Source organism: Mesoplodon densirostris, chromosome 2 (genome assembly GCF_025265405.1).
Source record: "Mesoplodon densirostris isolate mMesDen1 chromosome 2, mMesDen1 primary haplotype, whole genome shotgun sequence".
Taxonomy (NCBI): Eukaryota; Metazoa; Chordata; class Mammalia; order Artiodactyla; family Ziphiidae; genus Mesoplodon; species Mesoplodon densirostris.
The window spans coordinates 106079306-106092434 of record NC_082662.1 but is presented as its reverse complement, the minus strand read 5'-3'; the positions used below and the strand labels follow the sequence as shown (position 1 = coordinate 106092434).

Genomic DNA, 13129 nt, shown 5'->3' with positions numbered 1-13129 from the left:
TTATTCTGATGTGAAATATTTCTCATAAATAATGTACATCAACATACTGCTATATCTAACTAAACTGACAAAAGTCTAGTAATCGTTTGGAAACAAATGCCAAGCTAGACATAAACACATTACATATTCTGTTTTGGTGCCAAATCAAATGAGACAGGTAACGGTATTGTGCACCAATTATTTTTTAAAAAGTCAAGACAATTTAAAAGTCCTTTTAATATAACACATACATATAAGAAAACATTTTAGAGCTCAGATTTTGAGTTAGATTTATTTAGTCCCTAACCTTTTAAAGCATACCACAGTAAGAAACAATACACTTTTAAAACTTAAACCAGTTTTAAAAATCATCTCTCTTTGCCTATAGCTTCTGTATATACAGCTAGGAAGAGGTTCAAAACGCCAACCACTAAGAATTTCATCAGTAAATTGCCTATTTATCAGTTTGAATAAACACCTAAAACTAACACCATATTATATATCAACTATAGTTAAATAAAAATTAAAAAAATTTTAAAACATGGCCATAACACATATATTTCAAAATTACATAATACTCCTTAAATGATATGACTTCCATTCAGGCTGGAATACAGCACTACACGAAAGGCTTTTTAAGAACCTCTTTCTAATCACACCCAGCACCCTAAACCCGGCAATATAAAACCATCCTCCACTGGGGTGCTGGAGTCACACACAATTACCACTCTCAGCTGCCATCTTTCTTTCTTTTTACTAGTTTGTACCAGTGGCAAACAGTTTCAAAGTTTCTCGCCTCTTTCAAGAAATGCTGGACACTTTTATATTTTCTCAGAAAAGAGAGAGTAAGAACTATACCATAAACAAAATCATGCCATAGTTGTTGGCATGACATGTGTTGCAGCAGCCAAATTTTAGCATTACAAGGGTGACGCCATAAACTCCAAATAATCACAATTCAAAGGAGGTGAAAATAAAGCATTTCGTACCACTCCCCACCCCCATGAAAAAACACAAAACTAGAAACACTATAGTGATGGTAGATAGCTCTATTAAAAGCAAGGCGTGTGATCCAGAAGAGTTAATACCCACAGTTTGTTTACTGCTAAGTCTTGGAGAACTAAAGCAGAACTTAAGCAGGGGTTTTTAACCTGAGGATCATGAACTCTATGGTAGGCTTTGGAAGAGGGAGATTAATGTTGTGCCAAAGAAGCCTCTGAAATTACATGCTAAACTTTATGTGTGCTCATACAGCTCTGACCACCTCCTCAATGGGATTTGAGGTTAGGACTAACTAAGAAATTATCAATGTTTTGTAAGAAAACTTCTACTCAGCTTATTGACAAGGTCTAGCATACAATCAAATATTGTCATTTAATAAATGTTTTAAAAATAATAAAAGTCAAACATCATAAGCACTGAGATGATGGTAATCCAATAAATAGTAAGATAAGTCATTTTGCTGGAGTTCTTGTTTTTCTTTTCTCAAAGACTATGAGTGTTAATTGATCATACAGAGTTTTCAAATGATACTCTTAAGGCTAACTTTAAATTAGATAATAACTTCTGTAATTATAATGATATTATCACCTGAATTGAAGTAGAAATTGGCTGCATGGAACTAATATTTTAGACTTCTTACTAAACATTTTATTTCACTGATCAGTCATTCATAACTTCATAAATAAAACACACCAGAAAGATAAGATATTTGTTCTGTGAGGAGCTGGTGAGTAAAAAACATACAAGCCACATCCAATGGTATGCGGTATGTAATATATACATACCGCATACCATTGGTATGTGATATGTAATATATACATACCACATCCATTATTTTTGTCAAATCATTGCTTTCATGTTTCTGAGGGCATTATTTCTTAGGTGCGCTTTTGTCTATGCAATGCTGTAAAAAAATAATTTCATAACATTCTACCTTGCACTTAATTTCTACTCCCTGTCTTAAATTTCCCACTTATATTTAATATATCATTTCTAAAAGGAAAATAACTGATCCAACAAGTAAAAATTGAGTCAAAATCATAAATAATTTAGTGTCTAGGTAAAAAGAACTCTAGAGGATGCAAAAATCATATAATGTAGGTAAAGGAAAGAGACATTCATGAAGAAAAAAAATTGAAGTAAAATATCAAATGTGATAAAAGTCAGTTGTAAGAAAATAAAAGATAATTTTAAGGAAGGCACAGATTAGTCCGTAAAGTCATGGGAAAAAAAATATTCATGAGTCCTCCAAATTGGTAGGATCTGTAGAGATGGAAAAATAAGTACACTTAAGTCAACAAAAAAAATTCAACAAAAGCTAAAAAGCATGAGGAATATCTGGGACAGGCAATCTGAATACAGTTTGAATGAGCTAATAGTAAGGGAAGAACTTAAACAATTTTCCTGTATCCTTCCCTCCTATTAACTTCTCTTAAGGAAAAAATAGTTGTAGAAACTCTTAAAATATGTCCATTATTCCATGTTCAATGGATGTTTTGTCCATTGGACATGTTATATGTATCTAAAGAGATTAAATTTCCCCCCAAAATGTGATAGCACATAGGCTAAGAAAGGTGTTATCCAATTTCAATATGAAATAAATTAAGTTATATAATAGTCATTATTTTAATGATGTTCAGCAATTTTTTTTTTTTTTTAAATCTAGAAACCGAGATCAAGAAGGTACTGTATTTTGGAAGTCTAAGATCTGGTTTGGCATTAATTTTGCATTTTAGCTCAGAATAAACTAAAACAATGTATCAATCTAGCTTCCCATGTAGACATAATAATGTTTAACTACCAGTAAGTTACTGCTCAGTCTCATGAAAAGATTCAGCAACATTTCCTACAAACCCAGCTAAGTGTTAAGCAGCAGGCCATGTTTATCAGTAAGTGGAATATATGAAGAATACCAGATTTTGAAATAATGTTAATTATAATTCCAACAAACTGAAGTGAAATCCCAAGGAAGTAATTATTGTATGAATTTAGCCCAAATAACTGCTAAGAAGTGAATATATTTTAAAACAAGGTTGCCAAAAAATTATAGTATAGCTATAAGAAAATATAGCAGAAGATGTAATGGTGGGAAGTAAGCAAAACTAGAATTGTACTTCTTAATTAAAGGATCTAAGGTGAGATTAAAGATAAGTAAAAACAGCGAAAGATGTGAAAATATAGGATACAAATCAAATAGTAATCTTTTGGGGCATACGATGGCAAAGAGGGTCACAGGTTCATTGACTGGCAATGTGAAAATGACCTCAGAACAAGCATGACAGCAACAACCAGACACTGCATTTTTAAATTTTTCATTTGTACTCATAACATTCTGAGGAAGACAGCGTAGGTATTATTACCCCAATTTTTTGCAGATGGAGCAACTGAGGCTTTAGGAAGGTTAAATGATTTGCCTAAAGCTCACAGATAATAAATAGTGAAACACGGGATTTTTGCATCCTAGTTCACATGTTCTTTTCATAGTATCAGTGTTTCATATCAGCATTATGAAATGTGAAAGTCAGAAATATAGGGAATCCTTTCGTAACTCTGGTATTCTATGAATTTCTCAAAGGCAGGGAAGATATCTTGTTCATACTTCAACCTGTAAGAATCCAGCATAATGCCTGGCACATAACATGTGTTCCATGTTTAATGGAGTGAATGATTAATATAATAACCATAATATACCATATTTTAATATGTCTGTTGCATGAAATGCTACTATTTTAGATCTAGTATTTGATTTGTGGTCAAAAGCTGCATAACAACAAGTCTTATTATCATGGGTCCTAGTACAAACACTTAATATCCACCCTGGTCCTCAATGTTTTACTAATTTCAGCTTTAAGTATATATTTGACATTCTATACCAACATCATGACAATATATTTTAACTTCTATTTGTAACTCAGATAACAGACTTTAGATGTATTATATACTAACTTAAACCACCACAAAATAACATCTGCTTCAATGTCCCTTTGACTTAGTTATATTTTGTCATGAAATGGAATCCTTGATTTAGTTACTGAGAGAGCTCAAGGGTCAATTTCACCACAAATTCAATTCTTTATTATATAAAAATAACTTGACAGATTTATGAACTAGGATAAATTTTAAGCCAACCATATTTGTTTCATGGTACCTGATGATGAATTAACCCTAAAACATAAATTCAGTTATTTAACTAAAACAATTCAACTTCTGAAATCACAATCAGAAATTCCTAGTTTTTAGTTTTCCAGGGAACTCATTTTCCGTTATTTCATATAGAAACATACATTTTTGGGACTTCCCTGGCGGAGCAGTGGTTAAGAATCCGCCTGCCAATGCAGGGGACACAGGTTCAAGTCCTGGTCTGGGAAGATCCCACATGCCGCAGAAAAACTAAGCCCGTTTGCCACAACAACGGAGCCTGTGCTCTACAGAGCCCGCAAGCCACAACTACTGAGCCCGTGTGCCACAACTACTGAAGCCTGCGCGCCTAAAACCCGTGCTCTGCTACAAGAGAAGCCACCACAATGGGAAGCCCACGTACCACAACGAAGAGTAGCCCCCGCTCGCCACATCGCCACAACTAGAGAAAGCCCAAGCACAGCAACGAAGACCCAATGCAGCCAAAAATAAATAAATAAAATAACAACAATAATAATAATTTTTTAAAAATACATTTTTAAAGCCAGAGAAAAACCTGGAAGACCTAGTCCAGTGTTTCTCAACCCTATTCTCCAGGCTTTTATTTAAACCTAATTGCCTTCTCCTTCCATGAAATATTATTAATATATACTGTTTATCTATCTTTGACTCTGTGTGTGTGTGTGTGTGTGTGTGTGTGTGTGTGTGTGTGTGTGTGTATGCTTCATATTTAAAGATATTTTTTGCCCCCAGGAACCAATTTTTGTCACCTGTAAAACTGAGAATTGCCTCATTTTTTTAGATAAGGACACTGAAGCCCAGAAATATCACATATTTGCCTAAAGCAACATAACAGGTTCTTTTTAAAGGCACAAACAACTTAAAATTATTGGTGAACTGACCAAGAGACAAACTACTAGTTATCTAGATATCAATTATACACTCAATATAACTAATATCTTTATAAGTAAGGCATGTAACCTAAATCAACTCTGCATTCTTTTAAGCAACTGATTTTACAGAAGCTGAAATAAATGGATGAAATGGATTCTTCTATATTAAAATAAACATTAGCCCATACATCCCTAAAAGCCCTACAGAATTCAGAATAATAATTTTTAAAAAGATGAAGGAACATTATTTTCAGAATTAAAATTCATGTTTTTAAGAAAATGATTTACTGTGTTAGAATAAATTACTTTGAAGTAAAAACTGCCTATATATTTCCCTTCTAATTCCTGGACATATTTTTATCTTAGAATTTATTTTAGACTAAGTAATTAGCATTATTAATATTCTTACCAGTTCTGTCATATGACTCATGACATGTACGTGCAATTTCCGCTCCTAGCTCTAAATAATGTCCAGCTTGATCCATTCTAGAACCATCTGCTCCTAGTACAAACATTCCCCCAGCAAAGCAGGCCAAATGCCCCATCTTCTTTTCCAAGTGCCCGTTCTTCCATTCTCCAATAAAGGTAAGACCTCCCCGAGACTTCCTAATAAGATGTTTTTCTATAGCCTGTAAGAAAGAGTAGATATTCAGAATTTTAGAGGAAAAGTGTTAGTATTCAAACTTACTACATCCTTCTCACACAAAACCTTGGTAATATGAAATACTACAAAGCTGTAACTTTCCCAAACTGGAAGACTTAATTTACAATAATTAAGTTTGGGAGTGAGCAATCAAGTTACACATAATCTTGAACAAATATCCAAATCACAAGTATAATGAGACAAGGTGGGAGAGAGGAGACTGGCCTCAAGATTACCTTTCAACACAACACTACCCATATTACAGGTTTTTTCTTCTTGCTCTAAATGAAATTCATAATAATCAGTCAATTGAGGTCAGGACGACAAGTTATAACCCAGAGGCTCTACCAGTTTATTTTCTATTTCATACAACAAAAAATGAATAGGAAGAAAACACCCAAGTTAATCAGAAAAATGTGATTTTGATAATCAGTTAAAATGGTTTCTTTTTCATGTAACTATACATCTTGTCAAAGTGTTTTAAAAAGGCATATCAGGTGAGATACATTATATGTTATAAAACTTAGAAAAACAGTTGAAAGTTCAAACTTAACTCCTTAGTCCCTTACTTCACAGACTTAGGCATTTGTTTTGGATGCTGTGCCAGGGTTAAGAGAGGCCATGGGACAATGTCAATTTTACTTCTTCTGAAATGTCAACTTTCCTTAAAGCAGTGGGAATGGAAAGATAAATATTTTACATTAAACCTGAATATAACACGAAGTAGAGTCCAACAATCACATTTCATTTTAAAAATGAAAAAGTTTAAGAGCTTTGCTCCTTTGGACCATGTTCTTAGACTTTGCTGAGAGGGGCTAAAGAATAATTCTCTACCTTTAGAGGTACTTCTTTGTAAAAGTATAAGGAATTGCATTAATTCAGTTCTCTTTGGTGGAAATTATTATACATAATTAAATACTATACTTTTCTGACAATAAAAAGTAATAAGACTCAACTCACATTTTTATTGTGGGCTGTTTTCTGACAAGCTCAATAACCATCAGCTTTTGAAAAATTTATTCTATGTTCTTTATCACAATAATGTTTGTTCTACAGATACACAAGGACTATGCCTTATTCATCATCTTACACTCCACAAACCCTGTAAGTGTAGTATACATTCAACAATTGTTCAATTAATAAGTCATTTTATAAATAAATGGTACTCTTTGATAATTGTATTTGACCTGTTAGAGGAAGAAGGGGTAGCTGATAAGCAAAATAATAAGGGACTACCATTGGATTATAAGTGTTTATTGTTGTTTTATTTTAACCATAGCACTATGAAGCACAAATGAAAACATTAGTTTTTTTGAGTAAAGGGACAATGTTTTTCATCTTTGTGGACCTCCCTGCATCTAACATGTGGGTAAACTTTTTACCAACAATTCACTTACAGACCCCTGAAATTTCTTGTACGGTTCCCTTCTCTCAGTAAAATTAAGACAAATGTCTAAGAGTTCAACTTATATAAAAATTTTTGAATGGCAGTTAAGAGTAATATTATTGCTCTTCTATTATAAAGTGTTAAACAAATCCTCATAAATAGTGGCATTAATTTCTTGCTCCAAAGGGACCTTTAAAAAGGTATAATTTTTCTTCATTATTTTAAATAAAGACTAAATATAAACTTGATCAGAATATAAAACCCATAACTACATAATTTTTAAAAAGAAAGCTAAGATGTAGGAACCAGGAATATGGGTAGCCATAAGTGTAGAGAAAGGTAAGATGAGGATGGAATAATTTAAATATATTAGTTCAGAAAGACAAATTTTAAAAATGACTTATCTCAAACTAGAATGGATCTTAAAATTCATAATCATTCCTATCTCTTCTGTGCATACCACATGTCATTTATTTTACAATTTGTATATACTCTGTCTCCTAACAGAATTAACAGTCCTCGAAGATAATTAACATTGCAAAAACTGCATACATGTCTCAAGATGAAAGTTAGCCAACTGGTTATTTAAACACACTTAGTAGGTGCTCATTTTAGACTTAAGAACTAATAAAAACAGGACACAGAAAACAAATATAGAAAGATTTTAGGACACATATATAGCAGATGATTCAGGGAAAATATTTTAATTTATGAGACTGAATTTCAAAACAGGTATCATGCTTTTCAAAGTATATATGATTTAAAAAGCAATGACAGTACAGATGAACTGGTTTGCAAGGCAGAAATCGAGACACAGATGTAGAGAACAAACGTATGGACACCAAGGGGGGAAAATGGCAGGGGGGTGGGGGTGGGATGAATTGGGAGATTGGGATTGATATATATACACTAATATGTATAAAACAGATAAGTAATAAGAAAAAATAAGTAAATTTTTAAAAAAGCAATGACAAATATCATGTTCTTTTTCCTTTAGGAAACATTATGCAAAACAAGAGAAAATGGTTTTAGATTCAAAATATTACAAGAAAGCAGCAAACTATGAAGAAAAAATGATTATGTGGTATATGATGTCACACTTTCTCAAAAATAAAAATAGTAAATACAGTCATTCATTTATCAAATACTTATTGAATACCTATTGTTTCAGGTCATGCTAGACAATAATAAACAAATCAGTCTGTCTTCAAGGAACCCAGAGACTAGTGAGAATGACTAAGGGGTGGCTATTTTCAACATTGCAATTCTAAAATTATTACATTCTTCCTAGATAATGACTTTTCATGCATCATAAAAATTTCTAGGTTTAAAGTTTAATAACAATAAAATTCTCCAACTTTTCAAAATATAGGTCTTCATAAAGAATTTCAGAAGTCACATACTAAAGTGGAGATTCCTGATTACACATCAATTTAGTTCAATTTCTTAGTCAACACACTCCTTCAAGAAACATTTATTGAATGCCAACAGTGGGTGAAGCACTATAATGCCACATATTAGTTCAACTCCTGTGCATTTTTACAAACAACTATAGGGATTAGTTCCTCAAAAAGTAAGGATATAAATGGGTAATAAGATCCTTGGTTTAACTTAAATACAAAACAACTGTAACTTTGAATATGGATCATTGACTAGAGTCAGAAATGATGTTACATACAAAATACACAATTTTTTAAAGTGATTAAATTATTACAGGGATAGGGGTTTATACTAGATCAGAAAGCAAATAATTTACGAAGTGATTAAATCACTTTTCTATTTCACAGTTTCCACTTGGAGGTATCACATATAAGTGTTTCCAAGAATGAAACTTGTTCCAATTTTAAACTTTTACACTGTGATACGAGGTTACATAAATATAAAACAATACAGAATAGTGGTTAAGAGCATAGGCTTTGGATCTAGACTCGAGTTCCAGGCTCCATCACTAACTAAGCTATGCAACCTTTAGCAAGTTACTTAACCTCTCTGCACCTTAAGGTCCTCATGTATAAAATGGTAGAGAAGATTAAATGATTTCACATATGTAAAAGGGGTCAGAACAGTTCCTGGCACGTAAAAAGTACCATAAAAGTGTTTTGTCCTTATTATTTACCCATAAGGCTCTCAACATGTAGGTTTAATGGGTCATTTCAAAAAAGAAATGTTTATGGAAAAGTATGTGAAGTTAGCTTTTCCAGTCTCTGTAGAAAATAGCTACAAGTAATTAAGATAAATTTTCATATATAAATATGTTACACTAAATTCCTCAACAATTTCTTTAAAGTGCCACAATAAAGAAAAACTTAATATATGACTATTTTATTAAAATACTAACAAACTCTAAGGAATGTATATAATATGTACAGATGCTCATCAATTTCTATCAAATACATCATATATTTGATATGTTAATTAGGTAAATGTTCTGATAATAATTACCTCAATAGCATCATCATACATTTTTCTGGCCTCATGATCTGTTTTATCTGACATCAACCATGCTTTTAGTAAGTACTCATAAAAACTGTCTCCTAGCCCGCCAACTGATGTATGATCTGCAACAAAAGAGAAAAGAGAAGGATGGAGGTGGAAGAAAGAGAAGACAGAGGATAAAAAATAATGTTTTTTAATTACAATGACTATATTAAGACCAATAATTTAAACATTATAGTGACAGCCGTATTTCCAACATACTTCAAATTTAGTCCAGTAGGAGTATACCATAATCACTCTCCTCAAATATGTATCCAATTTTCTAGGATATCTTTTTCTCCTGGATGTGGTATTTCACATATTTAGTAGTCTTTTTTTGTATTGGTGATTATGTGAAAGAACACTATTGATGGGAATGTAAAATGGTACATCCACTTTGGAAAACAACTTGGCAGTTTCTTAACAAGATTAATATACACACCTACCATACGATACAAACATTCCATTCTTGGATATTTACTCATGAGAAAGAAGAACACATGTCCACTCGAAGGCTTGTGTGTGAACGTTCAAAGCACTTTATTTGTAACAGCCCAAAAGTGAAAATAACTCAGATGTCCATCAACAGGTGAATGGATAAACAAATTGTGGTATTCCACAAAGTGGAACTGTACTTGGAACTACGGATATACACAACATGGATGAATCTCAAAATAATAATGCTAAGTGAAAGAAGCCAGACAAAAATTAAAAGTACATATAAAGGATTGCATTTATATAAAGTTGTAGAAAATACAAACCTATCTGTAATGATAGAAAGCAGATCAGTGGTTGCTCGAGGAAGGAGTGAGGAAAAAAATCATAAAGGGGTATGAGGAAATCTTTTGGGGTGATATGTTCATTACTTTGATTGTGGTGATGGTTTTCATAAGTGTATACTTATTTTAAACAAAATTAAAAGGATACTTGGAATCAGCCCAAACCTATCAGTAACATCAACAAATTAAATTAAACTCATCTTTTAAAATAAACTGAGACTCTCACACAGGAATTTTTTAAAGTTTTATTTTAATAATCTATATAAATACTTTTTACTAAAGACATACCTAAACTAAAACTGCCCAGGAAATTGAAAATAAAGAAACAGTCAAAAGAGAGATGAGGATGGATAGGAGGTTTATACAGAAGACTTAAGGAGAGTAAAGAATAAAAAAGTAAACTGATCAAAGTTAGAGTTGTGAGGGGTACTGGTGATCCAGTTAGAATTGGAAATTATAAATTTATAGTGACTTTACCCTGTATTACTGATGATTTTCATCAGCAATGCTCAGCTGACTCTGTAGGTGAATGCGAAAGGTACATGGCTACATTGATACAAGTATTGGGATTTGTAGGACAGGTAACACAGAAGACTAAACGTACTCATATTCTCACGCTATTTTGGATCCTATGCAGTCTAGGCTGGTTAGGAAAGGAAGCAACAGGTGATCCTCTTGTCCAACCATTCAGGATCCTTGCTCCACTGTTCACCTATTTCATGCAACCAGCAAAACATCAGCCCACCTGTCAGTCTACTCTACTATTATCCCCAAATTCACAATTTTCACCGCCAATGAGAACCTCAGCATTGCTTGTCAACTTTTCTATGACCCCTTGATTACTGCCCTTTCCCATTCCCTAAAGCAGATTTTTGAAATCTCTTCTTCAAAAGACCTCTATAGCTCTACCTTCTTCCTTACTCTCAGCAGACAACCAAGCCTTCAAATTCACATAAAAAACACAGACCATTCACCCCAAAAATGTATGTTTCAACTTTCTATACCCCCATCTATCAATTTATCTATTCCCTTTGCCTGTTAAAGAGGAAGAAATGTTCCTTCTCTATGCACTCCATCTAGCTCTGGACACTAACCACTTCTGCTTCCTTTCCAGGAATCCCCCGCTTGGTTTATCAACTTCTACCCTTCAACTGAAACTACCTCTTATTATTAACATCTTAAAATAATCTAATTTTTCTTGACTCTACCACACTCTTTTGGTTTGATATCTATCAGGTGTTTACTGAAAGAATGGAGGAAGAGAAATCATGGATGATGTCTAGATTTCTTGCTGGGGCAAATGAGTGAACAGTGGTGCTCTTCACTGAAACTGGGAATACTAGAGGGGGAAATGGCTTAAAATGGAAGGAGTGTGAATCTTGGGCATGCTGAATTTGAGGGACTAGCTGGATAGCTAAATGGATATAACAAACATGTGGAAATCCAGAGAGAGATAAGTTGGGGGTATAACTTTGGGAGTTATAAAATTGGGGTTTATAAAAATGTATTTGAGCCATAATGGAGTTTACTCAGAGAGAATGTATGAAGTGATCAAAGGACACAAATGGTACTTAGGAGCATGGCACTTGTAAATGTCATTAAAATAACATTTAGGGCATTTTTAAAATTTTGCACTTTGGTCTCGAACATTATTTCTGGATATGTTGTAGATCTAAGGATTAATAAATGAGCAGGAAAAGAAAACATAAAGAAGAAAACATAAAATTAAAGTAGGTGAAATAACGAGAAAAAGATGGAAAAGGCAAAAGTCTTTGGCATCACGGTTTAGGGGAAATGATTTTTAGGTATGTTAATTATTGCTAGGCATTACAGATTTAGTTACAGGTTACTTAGGTTATAGGATGTAGTCTCAGTCCTGCCTGACAGGCTCTCTCCAGCTCTTCTAGACTCTTGTTCCAGTGGAAGTTTATATGCTTAATAAATAAATACACAGCAGACACCTGCAATCCTTGGTTAACTACGGAATTTATCACCCCGCAGTCTGACTTTCTTACTTGAACCACTGAACCATGCCTGTCTAGATGTCAAATCTGATGAACCATGTCACTCCAAGGTCCTTTTGAAATTCAGAAATTGATAACACATTATAAAGTATTACTAAATACCAATGGTTCATATTATCTGTCTTAGCATGTCATGAAGTTAATGGCAGGTTTCTAAGAAGTTAATTCTTGAAGTGTTCTTACAAGAAATTCTAGAATAAAAATACTTGTATCATGTGTTATAGTTTATGAAGCATTTTCAAATATATTTATTATCTCAAAAATATGACCCACACAACTGTCTTATTAAAATAAGTACAATCAGAACAAATGAAGAAACAAAGGCATGAGGTTAAATAACTTATCTAAATTATTAAGCAGGAAAGCCTGGATTAGTCTTCTAACTCCAAATATTATACCCATTCTTGCTTTTCTTTCACAGTTTTTAAATCAGTAGTATAAAATTTAGTGAATCAGTAATGATAAATTTTCTATATTTTCTTCACTTAAGTCATTAAACAGCACAGACTAAGTATTGTACTTAGAAAACTAGTGACAAAATAAAGTAAAAAAAAGATATTAATGATGTGCCTTTAAATCTAGGTTGCTCACTATATTCTTTTATATCTGTTGCCAAGTACTTTTCCTGAAGGTAATTACCATAACTATTCTGTGTGATTGCTGTGTGCATGTCACAGAATTATCATTACTCTAATTATAATACAGTTAGCCAAAGCTGAATTGTTAAATTTCAGTTCAATTCACTGTTTGTTTTGCAGACTATTTATAGTTATGACAGATGTATACTGCTCAAAGATAATAATGGAATT

General features: G+C 32.8%; 1 protein-coding gene across 3 annotated transcripts in view; it reads right to left on the bottom strand.

Moving 5' to 3' along the window:
* The window catches only part of MAN1A2 (mannosidase alpha class 1A member 2), a 143542-nt gene that overhangs the window by 34525 nt on the left and 95888 nt on the right, over positions 1-13129 (bottom strand). For all 3 annotated transcript variants that reach the window (XM_060090359.1, XM_060090360.1, XM_060090358.1), the window contains exons 9-10: positions 9485-9600; positions 5422-5641 (exon numbers count right to left, since the gene is read on the bottom strand). In XM_060090359.1, coding sequence (XP_059946342.1) covers positions 5422-5641; positions 9485-9600 — 336 coding nt within the window. The remainder of the gene's footprint in view (positions 1-5421; positions 5642-9484; positions 9601-13129) is intronic.